General features: G+C 54.9%; 12 protein-coding genes across 12 annotated transcripts; 7 read left to right on the top strand and 5 right to left on the bottom strand.

Annotated features, from left to right (window-relative positions):
* Window positions 1-1,895: 1,895 nt before the first annotated feature.
* Window positions 1,896-2,855, bottom strand: CCMA1212_003353 (uncharacterized protein; the record flags this gene model as incomplete). The annotated part of the gene is made up of 1 exon (XM_073700703.1): window positions 1,896-2,855. The coding sequence occupies one exon, from the start codon at window positions 2,853-2,855 to the stop codon at window positions 1,896-1,898; it is 960 nt and encodes a 319-aa protein (XP_073560031.1).
* Window positions 2,856-4,417: 1,562 nt separating this feature from the next.
* CCMA1212_003354 (Iron-sulfur assembly protein 1) lies at window positions 4,418-5,157 on the top strand (the record flags this gene model as incomplete). Its single annotated transcript, XM_073700704.1, has 2 exons — window positions 4,418-5,069; window positions 5,120-5,157. 2 exons carry the CDS (start codon window positions 4,418-4,420, stop codon window positions 5,155-5,157), a joined length of 690 nt encoding a protein of 229 aa, XP_073560033.1.
* Window positions 5,158-6,234: 1,077 nt separating this feature from the next.
* On the top strand, window positions 6,235-6,594 carry CCMA1212_003355 (Methylated-DNA-protein-cysteine methyltransferase; the record flags this gene model as incomplete). Its single annotated transcript, XM_073700705.1, has 1 exon — window positions 6,235-6,594. One exon carries the CDS (start codon window positions 6,235-6,237, stop codon window positions 6,592-6,594), a length of 360 nt encoding a protein of 119 aa, XP_073560032.1.
* A 171-nt stretch (window positions 6,595-6,765) lies between these two features.
* On the bottom strand, window positions 6,766-8,627 carry CCMA1212_003356 (uncharacterized protein; the record flags this gene model as incomplete). The annotated part of the gene is made up of 5 exons (XM_073700706.1): window positions 6,766-6,929; window positions 7,001-7,701; window positions 7,781-7,849; window positions 7,919-8,396; window positions 8,462-8,627. The coding sequence occupies 5 exons, from the start codon at window positions 8,625-8,627 to the stop codon at window positions 6,766-6,768; spliced, it is 1,578 nt and encodes a 525-aa protein (XP_073560035.1).
* Window positions 8,628-10,160: 1,533 nt separating this feature from the next.
* Window positions 10,161-12,141, top strand: CCMA1212_003357 (uncharacterized protein; the record flags this gene model as incomplete). The annotated part of the gene is made up of 5 exons (XM_073700707.1): window positions 10,161-10,168; window positions 10,479-10,557; window positions 10,690-10,782; window positions 10,861-12,010; window positions 12,098-12,141. 5 exons carry the CDS (start codon window positions 10,161-10,163, stop codon window positions 12,139-12,141), a joined length of 1,374 nt encoding a protein of 457 aa, XP_073560034.1.
* Window positions 12,142-14,266: 2,125 nt separating this feature from the next.
* Window positions 14,267-16,274, top strand: CCMA1212_003358 (Ketosamine-3-kinase; the record flags this gene model as incomplete). Its single annotated transcript, XM_073700708.1, has 4 exons — window positions 14,267-14,535; window positions 15,164-15,384; window positions 15,442-16,123; window positions 16,178-16,274. 4 exons carry the CDS (start codon window positions 14,267-14,269, stop codon window positions 16,272-16,274), a joined length of 1,269 nt encoding a protein of 422 aa, XP_073560022.1.
* Window positions 16,275-16,524: 250 nt separating this feature from the next.
* On the bottom strand, window positions 16,525-17,290 carry CCMA1212_003359 (Charged multivesicular body protein 6; the record flags this gene model as incomplete). The annotated part of the gene is made up of 3 exons (XM_073700709.1): window positions 16,525-16,734; window positions 16,817-17,180; window positions 17,253-17,290. 3 exons carry the CDS (start codon window positions 17,288-17,290, stop codon window positions 16,525-16,527), a joined length of 612 nt encoding a protein of 203 aa, XP_073560021.1.
* A 443-nt stretch (window positions 17,291-17,733) lies between these two features.
* On the top strand, window positions 17,734-20,004 carry CCMA1212_003360 (uncharacterized protein; the record flags this gene model as incomplete). The annotated part of the gene is made up of 1 exon (XM_073700710.1): window positions 17,734-20,004. One exon carries the CDS (start codon window positions 17,734-17,736, stop codon window positions 20,002-20,004), a length of 2,271 nt encoding a protein of 756 aa, XP_073560430.1.
* Window positions 20,005-20,569: 565 nt separating this feature from the next.
* Window positions 20,570-21,377, bottom strand: CCMA1212_003361 (Cytochrome c; the record flags this gene model as incomplete). The annotated part of the gene is made up of 3 exons (XM_073700711.1): window positions 20,570-20,594; window positions 20,674-20,959; window positions 21,368-21,377. 3 exons carry the CDS (start codon window positions 21,375-21,377, stop codon window positions 20,570-20,572), a joined length of 321 nt encoding a protein of 106 aa, XP_073560431.1.
* A 905-nt stretch (window positions 21,378-22,282) lies between these two features.
* CCMA1212_003362 (uncharacterized protein) lies at window positions 22,283-23,125 on the top strand (the record flags this gene model as incomplete). Its single annotated transcript, XM_073700712.1, has 2 exons — window positions 22,283-22,612; window positions 22,727-23,125. 2 exons carry the CDS (start codon window positions 22,283-22,285, stop codon window positions 23,123-23,125), a joined length of 729 nt encoding a protein of 242 aa, XP_073560432.1.
* A 182-nt stretch (window positions 23,126-23,307) lies between these two features.
* CCMA1212_003363 (uncharacterized protein) lies at window positions 23,308-24,740 on the top strand (the record flags this gene model as incomplete). Its single annotated transcript, XM_073700713.1, has 3 exons — window positions 23,308-23,312; window positions 23,427-23,966; window positions 24,059-24,740. The coding sequence occupies 3 exons, from the start codon at window positions 23,308-23,310 to the stop codon at window positions 24,738-24,740; spliced, it is 1,227 nt and encodes a 408-aa protein (XP_073560433.1).
* Window positions 23,403-24,649, bottom strand: CCMA1212_003364 (Exosome complex component RRP42; the record flags this gene model as incomplete). The annotated part of the gene is made up of 2 exons (XM_073700714.1): window positions 23,403-24,026; window positions 24,167-24,649. 2 exons carry the CDS (start codon window positions 24,647-24,649, stop codon window positions 23,403-23,405), a joined length of 1,107 nt encoding a protein of 368 aa, XP_073560426.1.
* Window positions 24,741-25,116: the final 376 nt, after the last annotated feature.

Here is a 25,116-nt window from a genome sequence, read left to right on the forward strand (position 1 = left end):
GCTCCGGGAGAGATCAGAGACCAGGGGTGAAAAAAAAATGACACCTGAGGGATTCGAACCCTCGCCTATTTCTAGACCGCGAAGAGGGACTGCTCGGACAGTGCGAGCTATTCCTGAACACGGCGCCTTAGACCACTCGGCCAAAGTGCCTTTTTTGATGTTTGATGGGGTTGAAAGTTGCTTCTTGAAGCGGGAGGCGATGTTTGCCCGACTGTGAACCTGGTGTAAGTCGGATGCGTGGTGTTGGTCAGCTGGGTACGTACCTGTCACACAGCTGATGTGTCTCGCGCCTTCCTATCGAGAATACCTTGGTCTGATACGAAAATGCCTTGAAGGAGGATGAGATTCAATCATACTCGGCCAAAGTGCCTTTTTTTTTTTTTTTGATGTTTAATGGACTGTTGATTGCATAGATGAAGCTGGAGGCCATGTGAAGTTGGCGTGTAAGTCGGATGTTGTGGTGTTAGTAAGCTGGGTACGTACCTGTCAACATTGCCATTGTGTCTCGTGCCTTCCTATCAAAATGCCTTGTTCTAATACAGAGACGCCCTGGAATTCAAGAGTACGAGAGCCCTTGACACTCGGCCAAAGTGCCTTTTTTGATGTTTGTTGAAGGGTTGTTTACATGAATGAAGCTGGAGACAATGTTTGCCAGACTGAAGTCTTGGTGTAAGTCGGACGCGTGTGTGTTAGTCAGCTGGGTACGCGTAACTGCAACACAGCCAATGTGTCTCGTACCTTCCGAAAGTGATTGATTTTGACAATAATTTCGAATTTGAGGGTAAGGTAGGTGAGAAATCCTGAGCACAGTGCGTTTATCAGTATTAGGTGGAAGAGTTCGCGGATATGCAGAGATGCAGTCGGTTGCTGGGTCGGGAGACACATGTTCATGTCCAGATAGTACCTACCCTGTGACGATGTTCCCTTCGACAAGTATGATGAACGGTGTTTTATATGCAAGTACTGTGTATTTTGGAAGAAAGCTTGACTACCTTAGCTGTCTGAGTTGATTCCTCATTTAGATCCGTAGAAGTTGTGACAATCGTTTGCAAATAGCGACGCAATCGGTGATGAGTCTACATGCTTTCAATATGAATGAACCCAAGCCAGATCTTTTGAATCAACGAAATGCACCGCCGCCTCAAGACTCACGAGAAGGCTAATCGAGTATGACAAACAATATAGGAGAGAGAAAGAGAACAGGGACTTTGAATGGCAACTTTCTTTGAGTCTTTTCACAGAGTGTTGTAGACATACGGACTTTCAACGCAACAGAAGACGCTCAACGCCACAACTGAACCGAGCGAGTCCAATCAGAACTTTTTGATAAGGGCTGATTGTAGACAAACATCAAGATGGCGAAAAAGAAAAGTCCAAGAAGTTGATTCTATTGAGAGTGGTGTAGCCAATTGAACCTCATACCACGGAGAAGTGTAGGTGCTTCGCAGCCCGAGGGTGACTTTCGTGGGTTTCTGCATGCTCAAATGCCTTTGCAAATACATTTCCGAAAAAAAAGCAAGGTTTTTACACTCACTCTTCTTCGCTTTGGAAGCTTAGAACTGCATTTCCCGTCCAACTGCTCTATAAACAGACAAGCATGGCTAGTACAGTTACTCGTCGAATGTAGATAAATCAGCAGCAAAGAAGTGATCGAGCTTCACCTTTGGGACTTGGCAACGTCTCTCGATTGCTATGATTGGATCCCGCGGGCATGATCCTCCTGATTGACCTGGCGTGATTTGGGAAATAGATGGCATGACATGGTGGACTTGGAAAAAGCGCTGGTCTCTGATCCATATACTCAACGCACATTCAACCAGCTACTAGTAGTATTCCCGGTCATCTTTATCTTTATCAGAGTAACATGGAGCCCTCCACGAATGTTTGGGCACAGGTCAAATCTCCTTCCCAAACGCCGGAAACGCAGGCGCCGTCGTCCCATCACACGAATGCCGCACCGCATACGGACTAGACGTCTCCTGGTCACTCACAATCACCTGCCCGCTCGGCGCCGTAACAATAAACTGAAAGCCACCCCCATACTGCGCCTGGCCGTAAAAGAAGCGAACGGGCACGTACGTCCCCGCAGCAACATCAAAACGGAAGCTCGCGCGACCGGCGACGTGATCCGGCTGGTTGTACAGGGCCTTTGCGTCGGCGTTGGCGTCGGTCCAGCCAGAGTACGCCTTTGCACCGGTCCACAGGTAGGCGCCGTCGTTGGCGTAGGGGATGTCGACGGTGTAGGTGCCGCCCTCGCAGGCGTAGATGTAGGCGTGGTGGTTGAGGGCGAAGAAATCGAGGGCGAAGCTGCGGCTGGAGTCGTAGATGGGGCCCGTCGTCTCCGCGGAGCCCTGACCGTAGAGGCCGCCCACGTACGAGGTGGTGCCGACATAGAGGGGGGCCGTCTTCTTGAACGAGTCTGGGTGGAAGGACGAGTACGTCGTGTCGGTGTTGCGGGCCGAGTTGTTGTAGTAGGCCCAGTCGAAGCCGAGGTTGTTGCATGAAGGGGGAGGCGGACACTGGGTTGGGCAGCTGGGCGGCGTGGCTGTGGGAGAGACTGTTATCGTGGTAGTTGTGGACTCTGTGATTGTCTCGGTGGCGGTGACGGTGCAGATGTCCGTCGAGGTCACCGTCTCGGTGTGAGTCCCTCCGCCAATGGTAATGGTCAGCAGGGCCTTCCACGAGGTGACTGTCGTCGTCGCCGTCTGGGTCACCGTCTGGCCTGGATCGCATGTGGGAGACGGATGAGTGCGAGCATTCAGCTGGCCGGCGGGAGCAGCAATGGCATGAGCGTAAGCAGTATTGACCATCGCTGCCGCCGCGAGGACGTAGGCAAGTGTTTTGCGTACGGCCATGGTGATGAGTGGCTATCGGATCTGATAGACACGACTGAGCATGAAGATGCTTGCCTCCAAGCCTTGATCTTTCGTGCAGGTATTTATTCTTGTACTGTCATGGAGGCATCGCCAATGTCTCGCGACTGGGACCCTGTGATTGTGGCCTACATGTGAAACTTCATTTGACATCGTTCGTATGCCAACTGTCTCTGGTCTCGAGATGGAAGGGGACTAGCGGCCGTGCAGTCAAAGAGCTGATATGGAGGCAGAGACGACGAATTCGCCTGTGATTGGGAGCTGTATGAGCTGAGCTCAGATGCCGGCTAGGGTAGCGTCAGCTGCAGGGCAGATGCATGGCAGCGTCGTAATTCAACCTTTGAAGACGATGGACTCAGCTTCACCAGCCATCTCGGTACATGTTAGGCACTCAAAAGCGCAAGCATTGGATTCCCTGCCTATTAGTGCCTGTGCTAAGAGTCCAGTGCATCGTGAGCTTCGTATCCCTGAGGAGGGCCCGATGCAGCTGTAACTGACGTGGCTGCATAGTCCTGTTGATCATGGATAAAGAAGATCAAGGCAGGACTTTACGCATACATGTTAGAATCATAATGTAGGGTTATCAGCAAGTGTAGTAGAATATCCAAATTCTATTGTAGCCAATGCACTATATTGATCCATGTAACATGATGCATATATACTATCAGTTATTACTGCTATCTCAGCTATCCTTCCAGTCATTCCTCCTTAATCCATTCGTCTGTCGCTTCTGACAGAGCGCAGTCTATGTAAACGTACCTCAGTAAATTTTGAGGCGCCTTTGTCTCTGTTCCTTTGTCGTCGTGGTCGTCTTTCAGCCGGCCTCTAGCTCATGCAAGTCGTCGGCAGATGCCCCTTTTGGTGCCTTGCAGCACCTGGCAGTAGTGGACAGGCAGCACCTCTTACCGGTTCACCCTGTGGACTGCAGCCTATTCTCCTGAAACCATATCTAGGAACCTGGAATTGATCACGGCCATCTGCTTTGATGGGTACATGCATGCTGATTAAAGAGTTGAGACAGCTGAGCTGGTTGGAACCCAACTACTACTCCTCAATACCAGCACGGGGCATGAGACTTGCTACAGACATGACAAGCAGAGCTTGCATGACATATGTACTCGAATTACACAGAAAAGAAAGAAATACCACTTACGCACTTGAAAATGTGACTTTCTTCGCGAACTCGTACCTTGTACGCGGTTTGATCCCCAGTGCCTACTCGCTCAGCTTCCACCTTGATGGTCCTGAGCTTAGTAATTCCGGCAACCCGCAAAACGGCTACTCCGCCACCTTCCCTCCGTCCACTGACTAATTCTCGGACGCCGATTGGCTCGGCCGAAGTCTGTGAGCAGCCGGCAAAAAGATCATGTCATGTCATAATCGTTCCTGAAGCTGAGCCGAGAAACGGATTTCCAAACTTCCGCATCCAACTAACCCTCTCTCCGCCTCCAACCTTTGAGCCCTCCGAACCAGCAAACCAAACCCTCTCATACTTTGCGCAACCGCAGCATGCTTGTCAGGACAGCATCCTTATGATACACACGATGAACGTCTCCTTCGCCACCAGCCGCGCCGCTCTGCGCATGAGCTCCTCGTCCTTCCGCCACCTGTGCGCATCCAGAGTCGCCGGGTTCGCCTACCACTCCTATCCGCTGCCGTCCAAGATCCCCGAGCCCCCGAGCGACAACATCTCCAAGCCGTCCGCCGCCCAGCCAGAAGCCCTCCCCCGCGTCCACGAGACGCGGCCGCCGCCGCAGCACGAAGCCGCCCCCAAGCCCACAGCTCCGCCACAGGTGCAGGCCGTGCCGCCCTCAACGGCCGCCTCGGAATCCACAGACGCCAAAGCCAGCGAGGTGGATGCGCAAGCGGCCAAGCCTGCTGCGCGGCCCCGATCCAAGCTACGCGCCCGCAAGGCTGCCATAAAGCTGACGCCCGCGGCCGTGGAACAGCTGCGCTCGCTGCTCAACCAGCCCGACCCGAAGCTCATCAAGGTCGGCGTGCGGAACCGCGGCTGCAGCGGGCTGGCGTACCAGCTGGAATACGTCGACAAGCCGGGTGCTTTTGACGAAATGGTGGAGCAGGACGGCGTCAAGGTGCTGATTGACAGCAAGGCGCTCTTCAGCATCATTGGCAGCGAGATGGACTGGGCGGAGGATAAGCTGAGCCAGAAGTTTGTGTTTAAGAATCCCAACATCAGTAGGTGGTATCGACCCTGTTCGCTTGATACAGTCGCTAACAAGTAGCAGAGGAACAATGTGGCTGCGGAGAATCATTCATGGTCTAGGAAGAATTGGAAAGTTGTAATGATTGAGCTGCGGTCTGCCTTCCTCCGAGGCAGATGCGAGGCGATTATGGAAGGAGGAATTGTACGATGGTGACGACTAGAGACTTGAAGCTACAGGGGCGAGGCCAAGACTGTGGATGAGACACTTGTCCGACTCGCCCATCAAAGGGTTCATTATAACGGTGCCGGTTCAGTACGATACGGGGCACGGAACAAGCGAGATACAGCACTATTGGGGCATGATACCGGCGTTAGGTTAGAGGCATACAGCCATTGTTCAGATACATGTCAATTACACTCTTGATGACACTGAAGGGGGATGCAGTGAGTCAACAAGCAGATGTGAGATTTACGCGACTCATGTGACAACGAACTCTATGTTGAGCCTCATCCTGATTATGAATCTCATGCGCCATATATAGCGCAACAGCAACTTGATTCCACACAGATGACAGAGCACTGGGATGATGACAAGCACTGCGCCCTTTCAAAGCCCGCCGATGTCATTCACGGTTCTGGAGCATCGCCGCCACGTGACTTGGCGTTTTGGTGTTGCTTTCAATGTCGCGACTCCAAAGAACTTGTTGCGCGTCAAGTAAAGTATCGATAAATGCTGCTAGACATGCGACCTCGTCCGTACTCATACTAAAACAGTCTTAATATAAATAACCTCATAGTTTCTGCATCTTGGCTCTCGACATTTGTTGAAGTGGCACTGCAAGAGCTACCCAAAGATTTCTACCTCATACAAATCCTCAGCTACACACACGCCACGACCTACGCTTACAACTTACAACCTTCTACAACCATCCATCCTTAGGTAGTCAACATCACTCAACATCACTCGAGACAACCCAACGCCACACCACTCACAAACTCCAACAAATGGCGCCCACGATCCCCAAACCAAAGCGCACAACAACCACCACAAGAACAAGAAAACCATCATCAACCTCCGGAATCCAGAAACCCAAAGCCTCCCAAAAGACAACCACAACCACAACCCCCATCACCAAAGCGAACCCTTCTTCTTCTTCTTCTTCTTCTTCTTCTCCCCACAGCACAATCCCCGCCGACATGCACCCCCAGCTGCTCCGCATCGCCCAAAGCAAGCGCACCCCCTTCGAGAAGCGCGTCTGGGCCGCCCTCTGCCAGATCCCGCGCGGCCGCGTCACGACGTACGGCCTCCTGTCCGCGCACCTGGGCACCTCGCCGCGAGCCGTGGGCAACGCGCTGCGGAGGAACCCGTTTGCGCCCGACGTGCCGTGCCATCGCGTCGTGGCGACGGGGGGCGCGCTGGGCGGGTTCAAGGGCGCCTGGCCGAGGGACGGGGAGGGGATTACGATTACGGAGAAGAGGAGCCTCTTGAGGGCGGAGGGGGTGAGGGTTGATGATAGGGGGAGGGTGCTGGGGACGGTGTGGTCTGGGTTTGAGTGAGGATACTTGCTTGTAATTGGAGGTGATGGGGGAGATGATTCTGCTTGTTGGGAAAGGTGGTGGGAGGATGAATGGTTCACGCGGCGTTATTCGGTCTGTTCGTTATTCGGTTTGGTTGGTTTGCTGAAGCGGATATATACAGGTGTAAAACCCAAGGCTGGTAACCAGCTTCTAATGAACACCAGTTTTGAATGCTGCATCTGCCTTCTCGCCAGGCTCGTACAACGCCATGGGGATCCCCAGGGCGGGCGTTCCGATTATGTCTGCCTGCAGCCTCTGGGCCGCCCAATCGCCGCGATACTCGATGCTCTCAAACCGCTGAGCCAATCGCACCACTACGAAAGTCAAGAGTCAGTTGATGCACGAGCGTAATGGTACATGTAATTCGTCAGCAGCTTCGACTCACAACAAAACGCCATTTCGGTCAATGCAAAGTTCTGGCCGGCACATATCCTCGGCCCGCCAGAGAACGGAAGATACGTCCAGGGCTTCGGCGTCCAGCTCTCCCACCTCTCGGGGCTGAATATCCGGGGATCCGCAAACGTCTCGGAAGTAGGCGGATACAATTCTGCGCACATGTGCATCCCAAGCGTGTTAATCGTCACGCTGTCTCCCTTGAGCAAGACAACGTCTGCCTCGCCTGGCCGGCCGGGGATGGTCGTCGTCTCGAGCGCCTGGCGCATGTTGAGGGGAGCAGCTGGATGAAGCCGCAACGTCTCATTGAGTGTGTTCTTGACGTACTTGAGGTCCTTGAGCGTCTCGTACGTTGGCGTTCCCTGATCCCCCAGTGCGGCGAGCACCTCGCTGCGCAGCTTTGCCCAGACCTCGGGATAGTGGGACAGCTCGTACATTGCCCACGAGAGAGTCGCCGCCGTGGTGTCTCTGCCGGCGAGAAGCACGGACATGATTTGATCTCGGATTACTTTGGGATCCGTCGTGTAGCGGGCGATGCTATGCAGAAACGAAAACTCCATGTCTGATTTGGAGAGCTCTTCGAGTTGCGCCTGGGGGATGGCTACGGCTCGTGCAATGGCGGGCTCGATGAAGTCCTCGATTCTCCCGATGGCTCGGTGGTAGTCGCGTTTGGGGATCAACGGTGCAATTGGGCTTGAGACAATGCATTAGCCCTTTGTTTGTGTCACTGATGGTTGAAGTAATGGCTGGACGGGTGGATAGTGATACTGACTTGAGGACGAAGATGTACATTTGTATCCGCTGTGCAACATGCATCGCGTTGCAAACATCGTTATCCGGACTGAAAAACACCAGCCGTCAGCAAACAAACAACTTGAGCGGACGAGCAAAGAAAACAAAGATGCCTCACAAGTCCAAGCTGTTGACATTCTCTCCCAGCAGAAACTCCGTCGTCGTGTCCAACGCCCAGCGGTAGAACAGATCCTTCAGCTCGACGGTGGCTCCCGCAGAGGGAATCTTGCGCAGCAGCTTGCCGGTGCAGTCGTCAAAGATGGCGAGATTCCGCAGCCTGTCCCTGGCGAACATGGGCCGGATCATGCTGCGGCTGTCGTGCCAGAGCTGCCCGTCGACGCCAAAGATGCCGTCCCCGAGAAAGGGACGCCACAGCTTATGCCACATGGGCCCATGGCCGAAGCTGGAGAAGTTGGTGGCGAGGATGGCCTTGATCTGCTCTGGGTCTCGGGTGATGAGGACTCGTTTGGAGCCCGTGAGGCTGAACTCCGCAAAGGTTCGCTTTCCGGCTGGGAGGTTGTCTAGCTGCTTTGTGCACCAGTCGACGAGCTGGTTGTTGTACTGATTCTTGCCAATCTCGTAGTATAGCTTGGAGGCTGTGATGATGATGATGATGAGCCATTGACTCAATTGGATGATACTGGAGAGAGAGAGACTGTACCTGACAGCAGATTGCCAGCCAAAACGGGCGCTCGAACACCGCCAAGTCTCTTGATCTTGACATCTGAAGCAGTATGACGGAGTTTTACTAGGAGGGTGAGGATGAACACAAGGCTGATGCCCGCTATTAGGGTGTAACTTGACGGGTACAGACTGGGAAACCACATGCCGAAGGCAAACCGGCAACGACCAGGATGGGTGAGAAAGAGAAACGATGAAGCAGTCAAGCGACTTCTGGAAGAATGTCAATAGCGGCAAAGGTACATGTACACTCGGTGAGAAGGAGATGGCATCCAGGTAGGTCCAGGTATGTATAGGCAGCCGGGAGTGGGCTAGAAAGGCACGACCTCGACCCTAAACGGGCATCATAGGACGGTTGATGGGGAGCAATGACCATGAGATCGAAAGCTATGATGTTGGATCAACTGCCGTTGCTCTGATTCACGAGCCGTTGACCCAAGCTCGAGATGCGGATATTTGGATAACGAGGGCAGCAGCAAGCAAACAAGTCGGGGCTTGGAGTAGCCGCATACCAGCAAAAAGAGAATCACAAGACATGCATCCAACAAAGAATTGCTGCTGCCAATTTGTAATTATACTTTCTTCCAGAGAAAAGGAAGATTGGGAGCTCGGCTGCTTTCATATACTACTCCTGTCCCTTTGAGACCGGGGAGATCTACCTTACCTTGCATCTCCATGTACACAAGCGCATGTAATTTTCTGGGGAGAGCCTCGCATGAACGTCTGGCTCTCACGCGATAGGCCGACGGAACGAGATGCTGCATGCATCTGGCACGCTACTTGCCGAGCTGAAAAGCAAGGATTTAGCACGTATGTGAGGATCATCGCGAAAAGGCGAGCGGAATGCCAGATGCCCCTGTTCAGCTCGGAGCAGAAGAAACGGCGAGACGTGATACGGGGAAATACGACCAGGGAGGTTAGTATGTACCAAGTCATGGGAGGAGATGATGGGGATAATACATGTGCTGGAAAAGGAGAGGCGGTAGATCGTTGGGCTGGAGGCCAGGCTAGTGCTTTTTGTACCAAGTTGAGGATCGAGGAATTTGGGGTGAGGCTCGATTGCGAATGGCTGGCTTACGAGCACAGCGCAAATGGACCGTATGGGAGGGTGGGCTATCAAGGTACGGGACGGAGTTTGAGGTACGAAGTGTTGGTGATTGGTGGGGGCAGAGATTATTGGGATGGGCTTGTAACACATCCATCGATATAGCTGACGGATTCTGCGCTTGTAGGTGTGATGGAAGGGATGAGCCGCATGATGGGTAGAAGATGGTGCGTGATGGGCGTGAGATGCTGGTATCCATGTTACCTTGGGTGATGCTATCCGTGCATCAGCTGAATCTGCTGGTTGACTGCGAGATCTACCTTAGATAAGAGAGTGTAGATTCTGCGAGGATGTGAGACGACACGATAGGTATTTATCAACAGATCCGAGCTCTTATCAATCGTGATTGAACACCTGGCCACTACTCCTAATATGTCACAAGTAACAGAATAGAAGCTGGATGGACTCGCGCTCCCGAGTCCTGGCTACCTGGTATTGTTGGTATTGTCATTCGGAGCAAGGTCAAGCATGGCCCCCCACACGGCCTGCCATTGGCTCTGAGCATCCAGACACGATGCCAATGCGCACATGTACCGGTATCCGCTGAGATACACAGATTTCCGCTCCTGTTAACATGGCAGAGTAAAGTACTCTCATGCACCCCGATACTCAATCTCCCTCTGACAGCAGCGCTTGACAGGCTTTACAGGGCTCTTCGGCAGCTGTCCCTCCCCCGGACCAATGATGTTCCGCAGCCAGTCGGCGAAACTCGGGCCCCCCCATCGCAGCTTAGGCCGAACCAGCCAGCCAGGAAATCGGTTTCCGCATTGAGAGCTTGTGAGCATCAAACCGCCCAAAAAAAATCGTCGAGAGTCTGCAACCGGCCTTCCTCTCGCCTCCTCGCCGCCTCTCCTCCTCTCGTCTTTTTTCTTCTCTCCACTCAGTCCGGCAGCTGCCAACACCCCCCCCAAATCACAATGTTCAGCATCGGCCGTAGCCGCGCGGCGGCGTCGGCCCTCAGCGCCGCCAAGGTACGGAAAACGTCGCAAAAGTTGCTCTTCTGTCTACAGCCCCTCGATCCAGATAAGGCGAACCAAGGAGGGGTCGAAACCCATCGCAGAACAAGGCGTTTCTAACTTTGAGCTTCTTCCCACGTGTCACAGCGCGCCACTCCCTCCGTTAGACTGCCTGGCGCCGCCCAGCAGCGAAGAGCCCTCAGCATCCACGAGTACCTGTCCGCCGACCTCCTGAGAAAGGTAACAATCACCTCATCCTGCCAGCCCGTCCGGCTGACTCGGCATCCTGACCTCTTTCTCATTCTCACACGGCAATAGTATGGCGTTGGCGTTCCCAAGGGCGCCGTGGCCAAGACGGCTGCCGAGGCCAAGAAGGTCGCCCAGGAGATTGGAACCGGCGACCTGGTCATCAAGGCCCAGGTCCTGGCCGGTGGCCGAGGAAAGGGAACCTTTGACAACGGGCTCAAGGGCGGCGTCCGTGTCATCTACTCTCCCCACGAGGCCGAGATGTTTGCCCAGCAGATGATTGGCCACAAGCTCATCACCAAGCAGACGGGCGCGGGCGGCCGTCTGTGCAGCGCCGTCTACATCTGCGAGCGCAAGTTTGCTCGCCGCGAGTTCTACCTGGCCATCCTGATGGACCGCGCCTCGCAGGGCCCCGTCATCGTCTCGTCGTCCCAGGGCGGCATGGACATTGAGACGGTTGCCAAGGAGCAGCCCGATGCCATTACTACGACCTACATCGACATCAACAAGGGCGTGACCGACGACGTTGCCCGCGGCATCGCCACCGGCCTGGGCTTCAGCGAGCAGTGCATCGAGGACGCCAAGGACACCATCCAGAAGCTCTACAAGATCTTTGTCGAGCGCGACGCCACCCAGATCGAGATCAACCCCCTGTCCGAGACGTCGGACCACCAGGTGCTCTGCATGGACGCCAAGTTTGGCTTTGACGACAACGCCGAGTTCCGCCAGAAGGAGATCTTTGAGTGGCGCGACACCACCCAGGAGGACCCCGACGAGGTCCGCGCCGCCAAGTCCAACCTCAACTTCATCAAGCTGGACGGCGACATTGGCTGCCTCGTCAACGGCGCCGGCCTGGCCATGGCCACCATGGACATCATCAAGCTCAACGGCGGCCAGCCCGCCAACTTCCTCGACGTCGGCGGTGGCGCCACGCCCGCCGCCATCCGCGAGGCCTTTGAGCTCATCACCAGCGACCCCAAGGTCAGCGCCATCTTCGTCAACATCTTTGGCGGCATCGTGCGCTGCGACGCCATCGCCACCGGCCTGATCCGCACCGTCGAGGCCCTCAACCTCAAGATCCCCATCATTGCCCGTCTGCAGGGTACCAACGTCGAGCTTGCCCACCAGATCATCAACGAGTCTGGTCTCAAGATCTTTTCCATTGATGACCTGCAGAGCGCCGCCGAGAAGGCCGTGCAGCTGTCCAAGGTTGTCAAGCTGGGTAAGTTTACGGCGGAGTTACATGACGAAAAATGAAGGGGAGAGAAGAGAACGAACTTGCTGACGGTTTTTTTTTTGTGTACAATAGCTCGCGATATTGACGTTGGCGTCGAGTTCACCCTGGGTATCTAAACGGTGACAGAGTCGTAAGACTGGATGGCATGGATTCCTTGTATTATCTGTTTTTGGGTGGCACGACCTCTGAGCAGGGGGCTCGAGAATGAAGCGGCGGTCAGGGCCTTTTGTTGCTTGTTTATAGCATGTACGGGTGCAGGAATAGTAGAGGAGGAAAGACAAACAAAGAAGAAGCAATTATAATTCTGCCAAGCCATGGTGCAAGTTGTGCGTGTCCTTGAGTGCCTGTATCGGTCGATGCCTGTTGGGGATGTCTCGGATGAGTGAGATGAGGATGGTCTGGCTCGACAAGGAGGAAGGTCGTATCCCGGAGTTTCGATAGGAGGAAGATCGTATTCCGGAGTTTCGATAGGAAGAAGAGTCGACATCAGCACCAGTGGAGTAGGTCACGACGATAAGAGCAGAAAGATTGGGAGGCTCCATCTAGCTGGGATTCAGGTGTCGACGAGCAGGCATCCCTGAATATATGTGCCCATATCCTACGGAACAAGACGGAAGGGGAGTCGCTTTATCGGACTGGAAAGGTAAGACGATCGGATGATTGTGGACTCATGCAGGACATGTACCAGTGCCACCTAATAAGGGTTCAACAAGATCTAAATAAAGAGCTCTTCGAGGAGCTCTCGTCTAATAGGGAGTCCATTATGGAGAAGGGGCTCCATGCACGGAGTGCTACTAGCAAAGAGGTTACGCGGACGCTAACACGGGAGCTGAGCAAAAAAGAAAAGAGCAATTTGGTGGTTGCAGGGCGGCGGTTCGGAAGTCGTTCGGTTATTGCGCCAGCGGCCATTGCTCGGATGAATGGCAGCAGCGCCCTACTTGAACGACTTTTGAGACAGGGTTAGATTGATGAGTGTTTTTTGTGAGTTGAGGGCGTGGCGATGCCGAGATTCGATAGAACTTGTTTGTATCATGTTTACTATTCAGGTTTTTTTTTTTTTTTTCTTTGTTTGGGATTTGGAAGGGAGGGTAAGAGGATGTTTCTTTCTGGTTGTTCTTCCAGCGTCTTCCGTGTTTTGATTTGGAATAAGAAGATGACGATGACAAAAGGACGGCGATGAATTGCGAATGCGGCATGCCCGCATGACTGCGATTACTTCATCGGCAAAGGCAATTTGCAAGGTAAAGCTGCTGCTTGCAGGGCTTACTGTGACGCATGTACCTCGATCACCCCTTGGGACTTCAGACAAAAGCAGGCAATTGGATCAACCGGCAGCGCGCGCCTAAATTGGGCAGCATTTCAAGAAACTGGGACCTGGTTGCAGATTGCTACTAGTCGTATCGCAATTTTTTTTCTTCTCCTTCAGCCTTGTTAGCTGCCGCAGTGGAGCTGAGGGTGGATGTATACCACGATAGTGGAAAGCTGGGAGCGAGCACAAGCGGCAGATAGAGAGAGCGATCGCATAGAAACCAGTTGTACAGTAAGCTTGTGATGTATTGTGACAGCATTTCTCGACTTTTCTTGCATCACTTGATCTGGGAATTCATGCCCAATGGGGGTTATTCGGTATTCCTGGGCTTACCTCGCCACGAAGCAAGCAGCCAATAAGGGAAGACAAACCTTGAAAGCAAAAGTGATGGATTGCGAAATTCCGATGCTCCGCCGAAAAAAAAACAAGCTCCAGAATTTCTAGCACGTTCACGAAGCTATTTTTTTTTTCTTTGCCGCCCTGCAAGTTAATCTGGGACCTGGAACTAGGTCTAGGTATGTACCTAGTAAGGTTTCGACAGGGGGTCCGTCGGCATTGTTCGGGTATGTGGCAGCCAGTCATTCTTCACGGATCCCCTTTGGCGTTTCGATGGCGAAAAAGAAGGGTTTTGTATGACTGTGTTTCTGATGAAGTGTATATATAGAAGCTGGCACTTCTCTTTCTCTTGGGACTGGATTTTGATATCCACAAGATAGAACAAGCTTCATCTACTGCTTACACCTTGAAAGCTATCTTCTACGACTCGACTTGTTGACTCACACTCCGTCAACGCACTACTCAATACCATCCTTGCACAAACTCACCACACGAACTTACACCACAAACCAGAACCAACACCGGTTTCATACCACCCAGCAACAACAACCACCTTCACACACACACACACACACACAAACAAAAACATCAACACGATGCCTTCCAAGGGACAAGGACAAAGCTGGTGGGCCCGCCACTGCACCCCCCGACCCCCCATCAACCCCGTCGTCGCCTGTCCCTGCCACCACTGCTACAACATGGTCGCCGAGGAGCTCGACTACCCCAAGTCGTCGCACAGCTCCCAGGCCAGCACGCCCGCTCCCTCGCGGCCCGTCAGCCCGACCGGCCGCGTCGCCAGCCCTGTTTCTTCGCCGGTGCAGCAGGTCCCGATCACTACTTCTCACATTGAGAAGGCGGCGAAGCAGTAGACCGCTTCTTTTTCGGGCATATATACCGCCACTCGTTCGATTATAGACGGCTTTTTGAGAAGAAGAAGAAGAAAAAACGCAATGGCGATTCCTTTTTTTTTTTTTTTTTTTTTTTTTTTTTTTTTTCCCCAGCGGTTTGCTTCGAATTCACCAGCGGACGTTTCATACAAGCGAAAAGAGTCATACATACCTTACACAAACTGGCGAGAAAAGACAATCACCGGCGCGTCTGCCGATCGATTCGGCGCCCGGCCCCACTTTAACGGCGTAGTCGGACAAGGAGAGAAAATACGAGGTTTAATACGCTATGGGAGAGAGAAAACAAGATTGGAGGGATAAATAGTACAACTACACAAGCGGATTTGTTTCTTTTGTTTGGGCAGCGATGGAAGTTTGGAATACCCCTCTTAGTTGATTTTATAGACGTTTTATACATTTTGGCTTTCTTGAATCAGATTCTTGCTGTGCATGACTGTTGTTATTCTTGTGACTCTGATCTACATGTGGCCGTGCTTGAGCGTGTTGACGTCACTCGCCTCATGCATATCAACAGCAATATCTTCATCTCGTTGAAACCGCCTCAAAACCACCCTATTCTCTAATTTGTGATCGAAACATCCCAAGTGTCACAGTGGACTTACAACAAACCTTGACAATGCCGTCCTCTATTGATCCCGCCATTCTCGCCGCGCTCAACATCGACAAGGGCAACGCCACAATCTCATCCGTCGGCGGCTCAGGCTTCTCATCCACCTTGAAGCTCTCCACCACCACCAAAGACGGCCAGCCATTCGACTACTTTATCAAGACGGGCTCCGGCGAAGGAGCAAGAATCATGTTCCAAGGTCAATCTCATGAATCTTTGAGCCCTTGAATAACCCAAACCTAACCTCATCCCCCAGGCGAACACGCCTCCCTCAACGCAATCCACAACACCGTCCCCAACTTCTGCCCCCAGTCCTACGCCCACGGCCCCCTCCAGCAACCAAACAAGCACTTCCTCGCCACCGACTTCCTCCGCCTCGGCTACTCCCAGTCAGAAGGCTCCGGCGTCTCCTTCGCCGCCAAGCTCGCCAAGCTGCACTCCACGCCCGCGCCCGTCCCCGACGGCTTCGACCGTCCCATGTTTGGCTTCCCCGTGCCGACGTGCTGCGGGGACACGGAGCAGGATAACTCGTGGAAGGCTTCCTGGGCCGAGTTTTACGCTGACAACAGGCTGCGCTTCATCATGCGGCGGGTCGTCGAGAATCATGGCCCGGATGACGAGGCGGCGGACATGCTTGAAAGGGTCGCAGGTAAAGTCGTCCCGCGACTGATTGGGGACGACCGTATGAAGATTACGCCCGTGGTGGTGCACGGGGATCTCTGGAGCGGCAATCATTCGTCGGGCCAGATTGCCGGCAAGGGCGGGCGTGAGGAGGTTGTCTTTGACCCCTCTTGCGTCTACGGCCACTCGGAGTATGAGCTCGGCATCATGAAAATGTTTGGCGGCTTCGGGAGTTCGTTTTGGAGCGAGTACGAGAAGCTGATGCCCAAGGCGGAGCCCACGGGCGAGTGGGATGACCGCGTCCTGCTCTACGAACTGTGAGTACATGCAAGGCATCCAGAAGGAGTGGGCTGGGCTAATCGCATCTCAAGATATCACCACTTGAACCACTACTCGATATTCGGATCAGGGTACCGTGGAGGAGCCATGTCAATCATGAAGAAGCTTGTATCCAAATACGGCAGCTAAGGTATATGAAATGCTCCGATGAACACAAACCGATATGACAAAGAACAAGGTCCGCTAGAATAACGCGAAAAAGTGTATAAGTGCGCAGAAGCAGGTCAAGAGATGTAAAGGAAAACGCCGTCCCAGTGCTCGCCATGGTGTTGCAGCCATCTATAATGAAGCACATCAAACAATGACAAAGAGAAAGAAAGAACGCAAATGCCTCGAAATCGCCCATGTATCCGATGAACCATACTCCAAATGTCGTCGCTCAGGCGGCCAGCATCGCCTGTCTCTCTGGCCGGCTCTCTTGCGCTGCCTCGGCTCCCGCTGGCCGTTCCGAAGCCGGCAGCTGCGCACTCGGAACCGAAGGTAGTTTCTGGTCCACGCCCGCCATCTCGGCCTCGAGCGCGGCGAGCTCGTCCTCGACCTCTTCCTCGTCCTGCGCCGTGATGCGCGTGCCCAGCATCTCGCTGATTTCCTGCACCCAACAAAGTCAGCATAACAAGCACGCGCACAAACGTCGAACAAGCGTAACAGAAAGGAATGACGGGGGAAAATACATTCTGGTACGCAATCGCCTCCGCGTTCTCCCCCATCAACTTCTCCACGTGCTCGATGCCGCCCATCTCGGCGTGAATCTCCGACAGCACCTTGGTGCCCTGCTGCAGGCCAAAGACGACGTCCTTTTGGATCTGCGCAAACTCGACGCTCGCCGTCAGCTTCTCCAGCTGCTCCAGCTGCGCGTCCGTCTTGCTCAGCAGCGTCTCCTGGTACTTCTTGCGGCGCAGCGCCAGCAGCGCCCGCTTCTTGTCGCCCTTGGCCAGCATCTGCTTGGCAATGTCCGTCTCCTTGTCCGTCAGGATCGTGATGCGCCGCTGGTACTGGTGCAGCCGGTCGCGCTGGATCTTCATGTCCAGGATCGCCCTGGTTAGGTCGGGGAGGTTGCCTCGGCGTCAGCTGGGAGGAAGAAGCAGTGCGGAGAGGAGGATCTCGTACTTGTCCTGGTCGGTGATTTTGCTCTGTTTGCCGCCCATTGTGAATCCCGTGATACTCTACTCTATGAGATTAACAAGGCGATGCTTTTGGTTGACCTGCCGTCGGTTTTGCGGGCGGAATTCAAAGGGAAGAAGTGATGCGAGAAGGGACGACATTCGGCGGACAAGCGGTCCTTGTCGTCATTGTCTGAATGTACCTTGTCGGAGTAAGTACCTTGTGACACTGAAAGCTTTATCGATAAACAGGGATTTGTTGATTGATGAATCACGCAGAGACATGATTTAGCACCAAGTCTAGGCCAAGATGGGTAAGAATGGTCTGACTGTTTGAGGAGTTGGAGAGGATGAATGCTCCATACGGTTAGCTGCAATACAGATAGGTTCCCATCTGGTGCCAAATTGATTAGCGCAACTTTTTTTATTTTTGCAAATCGTCAAGCAAAACTTATCATCACCCAACTGTTTAACGACAGCCAAGCACCATGGCGCCCAATTTCAAGTCCCGGCTGAACCTCCGCCAAGGCCTCGATCGCGATGTATACCATATCATCAAGAAACTCGAAGAGAGCAACGACGGCAAGCCGTTCAAGACCATCACCGCCGCCTACGATGCCATCAAGCGATCCAATTCGAGCCTCAGCAGGCAGAAGAAGCGCCCTCTCGAAGACTCAATAGACCGGGTTCTGCAATTCCGCAAAGAGGAACTCGAAGAGTCGGAAGACTCTGAAGCCGCCATCGAAGAAGCCGAGTCGAAAAAGGTCGACGACGATCGGTTCTTGCTCAATCGCCAATTGACAAAGCACTGGCAAGTCGAGCCCGTATCGCAAGGCACCCCCGAACAGCCGCCCGCGGCCAAGAAGCGACGGATCCAGACCGAGGGCGACGAGCGAGACGGCGCAGTCAGTGGCCCCGACAATGGCCCCGAGGCAGCAGCGATGAACGGAGACGCAGCCAAAGACGCAACGAGGGCCGACAAGCTCGACAAGACGGTCCCCAAGAAGTCGCCCAAGTCTACCCGCTTCAGGGTCGAGCAACTGGAGGAGCCGCTGCCCTTGGGAGGTGTCGGCGAGATGCATCGTCACCTACTGCGCCAAACGCGATATCTACTCAGGTGCCCAGAGCTCTACAAAGGAAATGGCTGGAGGAGAGTTCCCGGAATGCTGCTGTTCGGTCCTCCAGGGACCGGCAAGAGGTCGCTCATCCGCACTGTTGCAGCGAATCTCGAGGTCCCGATAATTACCGTCAACGGCTGCCTTGAGGATCCCGAGCGCGTGGAGAAGAGCTTGGCTGAGGCTTTTGATGCGGCCATCGGGCTGGCGCCGAGCATCGTGCTCATCGAGGACCTGGACTGGCATATCCCGAAGCCGGGAGGCTCCAACCACAACGAGCACGGCCGGAAAGTCCTCAACCACTTTGCACGGCAGATGCAAAGAGTTCAGCAGGAGCAGGCCAACGTCTTGGCCATGGCGACGACATCAAGGCTGGCCGACGTCGACCCCGTTGCGCTTGAGGCCGGCTTATTCGAGAGGACAATTCAAATGAGGGTGCCTGACCAGGAGGCTCGGCTTGATATACTCAAGGTGGTCACACGAGAAAAGATTCTATCTGACAGTCTAGATCTGAAAGAGGTAGCAAAGATGACGCACGGTTTCGTTGGCGCGGACATCATCATCATCACTACCCTGGCGGAACAGGCGGCACAGGAGCGAATCCTCAACGCAGAGGACCCGGATGGGCGACAGCTGGAAATCCTCACTCGACCTCCCCGCAGAGACGAGATGGAGGTGTCAGACATCTCGTTAGACCTAAGGCAGCCCGCATTCGAAACAATGCCCCTCGAGCCGCTGACACTCGACGACTTCCGACTCGCCATCAAGGGCTTCACGCCATCTCTGCGGAGAGAAGGCTTTACCGTTATACCAAGCGTAACCTGGGACCAGGTCGGCGCGTTGGAAAAGGTCCGCGAGCAGCTTCACATGTCCATCATCGGCCCCATCAAAAACCCAGAGCTCTACCAGGAGTTTGGTCTCCGCCGCCCTGCCGGCGCGCTCCTCTGGGGGCCCCCCGGCTGCGGCAAGACGCTCGTGGCCCAGGCCGTCGCCAACGAGGCGCAGGCGTCCTTCATCCTCATCAACGGCCCCGAGCTGCTCAACAAGTACGTCGGCGAGTCTGAGCGGGCCGTCCGCGAGCTCTTCCAGCGCGCGCGCTCGTCGACGCCCTGCATCCTCTTCTTCGACGAGATCGACTCCCTCGTCCCCCGCCGGGACAACGCCTCCACGGACGCCGGCGTCCGCGTCGTCAACGCCCTGCTGACGGAGCTCGACGGCGCCCAGGACCGCTCGGGCATCTACGTCATGGGCACGACCAACCGGCCCGACATGATCGACGCGGCCATGCTCCGCCCCGGCCGCCTCAGCGTGCGCCTCTTCGTCGACCTGCCCACCCCGCAGGAGCGCGTCGACATCCTGCGCGCCATCTACAAGACGGCCCACGCCAGCGCCTCCGAGGCCGAGCTCGCCCGGCTGCCCGCCGTCGCGCTGGACCCGCGGTGCAACGACTTTAGCGGCGCGGACCTCGGCGGCCTGCACATCAAGGCGGCCGAGTGCGCGCTCAAAAAGTTCATGCTGGGGAGGAAGACGGCGCGGGAGATTGACGAGGAGGACTGGGAGTATGCGCTCGAGAACACGCGGTGCAGCGTGCTCAACCCGGAGTCGTACAGGAAGCTGGATAGGAAGCTGGGAAAGGGGGAGTAGAAAGATGGGGGCACGGTGGCGGTTAAACACCCTTGGATGAACGATGTTTTGTAAAAGATACCAGGCGCATATAGTACATAGAAGTTATTACTGATCTCCGTAGAGGGCACAAGTCGCGGCTTCATCCCATCATCAGACAGACATGCCTCGATGCAATGATACCCTGGCCCTTTGCAGTAGGTATGCATTGGAGGGTCACAGACGCCACACACATGGCAAACGGCTATTCGGGATCCCGCCAGCCAATACCGGTCGTCGCTGCACCCCCTGTCCATCAAACAGCTCCCGTCGATTCCCCCACTACTACGCAAACGAAACAACATGGAAAATTTTCATGAGCTCACAACACTGATGACGGTGCTTGTCGCTACGAGTGAGCAAAAGACACCAGCGTTCCCAGTCGCCCAAAAAAAGCGGAGTTGGATATTAATGGTACAAGCACAGTGATGGTGCTTCGACTAGGTATTCTAAGCTGTTTTGTCTGTGTCTATAGTACAATCGCCGCAACCCCGTCTATCGAAATTGTCTGTCATTACTTTTCTTGATTTCTTTCCGTTCTCATCGCTTAAGCGGTGGCGTCCTTGAGGTAGCTAGATAAAAGGCATTAGCACAAACGAGCTTCAAACACCGGGCATTGAACCGGGGTGTGGTTAGCGGGGGATGACATACGCAATCAGGTCGTTGCGGTCCTTCTCCTTCTTCAGGCCGCCAAAGGCCATCTTGGTGCCGGGGATGTACTTCTTGGGGTTCTCGAGGTACTCGAACAGGGTCTTCTCCTCCCAGGTGATGCCGGCCTGCTTGTTGGCGTCGGTGTAGGAGTAGCCCTCGGCGGAGCCGGTCTTGCGGCCGAAGAGGCCGTGCAGGGCAGGGCCGATCTTGTGGCCGCCGTTGGCCTCGACGGTGTGGCACTGGGCACAACGGGTCTTGAAGAGGTTGGCACCCTTCTTAGCGTCACCTGCGGCAGAGCGTTAGCAGCTGGTTTCTTTGAATCGAATCGATGCGGTTGCCGGCGACGACGTGACAAGGGAGACGAGGAGGACAGAGGCGAGGAGTGAATCGGAATGACGCAGGGCTGACAACGGGGGGCCTGAAGCGTGGTTGAACCGGCATCATCATCGTTGACTAGCATCATCGAGATCCGTCCTTGAAAATGACGCACGGCGCCGGAAGGCTTCAATGCTATGCCAGAGGGCCAGCGAGGACATATTCCACTCCGTTGAGTGTGCCAATGCTCAGAAAACCAAAGGCACCACCCGCCAGTGTCGTCAAGCATCGTGGTCCGCCTCAATGGCAACTCCCGCCGTCCCCTCGGAAACGTCTCGGCAACCGGATTGTGTGTGTGTGTGCATAAGACAAGACTTACCACCAGCCATTTTGGAGTATGGGTATTAGGTAAAAAGAGACGTTAAAAGTCGTTAGGTAGTAAGAGTTGAAAGATCCAAAGAAGAAACCTGAACCGGTTGACTGCTTTGGAAACAAGAAAAAAGTTGAATTGTTCTGTGAAGATGAGGGAAGAGAGAGAAGAGGAAGAGAAGAAATAGTATAGGGGAGAGAAAGACGAGGAATTTCAAGGCAGAACGAGAAAAAAAAGTGCAAAAAGTTTATGACAGCACCATGCCGTTGCAGAAACCAGCGGTGATGCGCCACAGCCTGTGGCTCGTGCGCAGCCAATCAGCGCTCCCCAATTACACAGTCAGGCGCGTCCGTCGGGCGACTTCCCCCGGGTAAAGTCGGGCGGCCAACGCGGCGTCATCGCTTTTTCGAACTTGCTCACGCTTGAATCGGGAAGTCACGAGAGGGGCGCCACACTGAGGCTGGTGGAGCGTCGTCGACTCTTGCCGAGTTTGGTTCTTTCCTGTTCTCTTTGTTCCCGCGTTTCTTTTCCGCGGGATCCACTCAGATTATCAGGTACGTACCCCTTCTTTCCGCTTCTACTCCGGCGAAACGTCGGCAGAAGGAGGGCATTTGTCCTCCCGCCTTTTTGTCTGGGGATTCTCCACTTCTTTTCCAACTCCCGCTAGTTTTTTCCTGGTGGGATGAGCAGAGAGAAGCTTCATAGCAAGCAAAAAGAAGTGAGAAAAAAAAAAACAACCGCCCGAAAGCTCTGGGCGGTGGTTTGTTTGCCCTTTTTCTCACCATCTTCCTTCTTTATTCCTATTTAACAAGTCTTTCTCTTCCCTCCTCCATTGACCGAAATACGTTGCTACGACAAAGCAAACACCATCCAACTTCCGGTCACCGCAAGAATCGCCGGTCCCCCCCCCCCCCTCCGGCAACAATGGTGACGAGAGCCGTCATCCCGCGCTTCCTGCTGCCGCTGCAGGGGCCGCTCTGGCGAGGCATCCGGATCCCCCTCTCGCAAAACGTCCACATCCGCTTCGCGTCGACCGACAAGCCCATTGTGCTCGAGAAGCCCGCGCGCTTCAACCCGCCGTCGCACGGCTCGCGGCTCAAGCGCAACGCCGTGCCCAGGCACTACGGGCCCGCCCTCACCGAGGACGAGGTCGCCGCCCAGAGCAAGAGGAGCTACCCGGGCATGATGGCGCCCGAGGGCACGTGGGCGCACTGGTTCTGGCACAGCAGGCTGCTGCATACGTTCATCACCATGGTAGGCAGAAGCATCATTGCGCAAGGGATTGCAGAGGAAGAGGGAGATGTCGGGACTCTGTGATGGGCTGAGAGACGGGTTGGTGCTGACGCTAGAATTCTCTTCTTCGCGTAGGGCGCGCTGCTGGCCATGGGGCTCTACACCTTCTTCATGAACTACGCCTACAACTCCCCGTTCAAGGACCTCGTCCCGCCCATCTCCGACCTGTGGCAGCAGCCCACGTACTTCTTCTCCCAGTGGAAGAACGTCATCCTTATGCACGAAAAGGACAAGGCCCTCAAGGCCTCCGAGCACCGCAACCGACACCTCGACGACGTCGCCAAGCGCAGGTACTTTATGAAGATGCACGGCATCGAGGCCAAGGATCCCGTCGCCATGGTCTTTGGCAAGGACGAGCCCAAGTCGGAGGAGGCCCTCGAGGCGGCCGCCATGGGACGCGAGCCGCCGGCCCAGCCCGAGGCTGGAGCTGAGGCCCCCGCTCAGCAGAAGAAGAAGTGGTTGGGCATTTTCTGAAAGGAGAAAAGAGAGAGACGGAGAGAGAGATTTGACCAGAATGAGCACGAACATCATCACATGTGCATTCATTGGGGCTCGGCTGTATGCTTCCCCCATCTATTGTAGTATTAAGAGTTTTTTCCCCCAGAACATTGGGCTTTCAAGGCATTCTCCAAGGTCAAAATGAGACCGAATCAGACATGATGTACCAATATATCAACACAAGAAAACAAAGCAATGAAATCGCAATGATCGCAGTCCCAAGAGATGATGCAAACTGAGTTGGAGTGTGCCTTTACGTCAGATCGACCCCTTCCAGCCCATCCAAGACCTCATCCGCGACGCCCCCCTTTTCCAAGACAGCCTGTATGATGCTATCCAAGACAGCAAACGGGGTCCCTCCCAAAGGCGCCTTCCAGACACCCTCCTGGGGGGCCTCGTCCGCTGTTTGCTGCTGCTTCTGCTGCAGTGGCACGTCGGCCGTCCCGCTCGCCGCCAGGTTCGCCGTGCTGGGCACCCCGGGCGGCGTCAGCCTCGAGGGGGGATCAATCGTCCGCATCGCCACCAGCCGCAGCTCGCGCCCAGAGTCCACCTCCATGCTGCCCTGCCCGCGCTCCCGCCTGACCTCGCACAGCGAGACCGCCAGCGCCGAGTCCGCCACCGCGAGCTCCTCCTTGGACGGGTCGAACAGGATGCTGTCGCCCACGGCGACGACCAGCAGCGTGATGGACGGCCGGGAGCCCGCCGCCGCGCCCTGGCGAGGGTACAGGAACGGCGCCGCCTCCCAGTCGTCGTCGAACATGGGATCTTCGTCGCCTTCTGATTTGAGCCGCGGCAGGCGTGTTGCGAGGAGCGCGAGGTGTGTTGTCAGAGAGAGCAGCGGTAAGGGGTATGACAGTGGCGGCGATATCAAAAGAATCTGCACGTTGCCGCATTAGCATCATCCCCCAGAAAGGACTCGTTTGCCGCCCAGGCAGCACAATTCCCAAATCCCAACCCCAGAGCAAACAGTCCTGCAAACTCTCAGCCCAACACCCTCTATCTCTTCAGCCCACTCACATCTAAGTATAGTCTCCAGTGGAAACGCCGGTTAATCCACAGCTTCCTCGCGAGCTCCCCGTCGGCAAGCAGCGCCTCCCTCAGCAGCTCGGCCAGGAACACCGTCCCCGCGTCGTCGTCCCTCAGCCCGGGTATCTCCACCGTCATCTCCAGCCACTCTCCCCTCGCCTCGCGCCTGTCCTCGTCGGCATCGCCCCCGCCGACGCCGCTCGCGCTCTTGACGTACTCGCGGTACCGCTCCCCGTCGTCGCCCAGCGGGTCCGCCGTCTTCTCAATCTCCGCCTTGACGCCCACGATTGCCTCGGTGCCGTCCGCCAGGCACACACGCGCGCTGCCGTTGGTGCCGGGCAGGATCCCCGTCTCGGCCGTCAGCGGGCGGAACTGCTTGGACGTCCTGCCGTCGGGGCGGATCGGGGGGCTGAGGGAGAGGGAGCTGTGGAGGTACGCAAGCTCTGCGGGTGACAAAAGTGTTTGCTGGGCCATTGCCACTGCGCTTCCATGTGTGGGTATGCTGGGATCGGGGTATCAGGGCGCAATTATTTCGGGTGCGGTGCGGAATGGCAGCTTGTCGTAGCGGTTTGTTGAAGCAAGGTTTTTGAACTTGGACAAAAAGTTGCATCTATCAGCTCACCTAGGTGGATGATAAGATAAGATAGATAAGCTACGATGCGGGGGTGGGGCAGCTCTATGTACCGAAAGTCGCTTCTCTTCGAGCTTGCCGTAAGTTGGTGCATAATGGAATTAAGGCGATATTTATCCAAGATGTACAATGATTCAGATTAGTCGAGGATCCAAGCCTATAACATCTCGTTATACTAATTTTTTTTTCAATCATGTCAAGTCGATTCCCTTGGGTATGCAACTCGCTGTCAATAGGCTCGGCAAAGACTGAAGATTCGGCTCACGACGACATGAACCAACACCGAAACTGCAACACCAAGGCTTGGAGA

This window comes from Trichoderma ghanense (assembly GCF_004382785.1).
Source record: "Trichoderma ghanense strain CCMA-1212 chromosome Unknown scaffold_3, whole genome shotgun sequence".
NCBI lineage: Eukaryota > Fungi > Ascomycota > Sordariomycetes > Hypocreales > Hypocreaceae > Trichoderma > Trichoderma ghanense.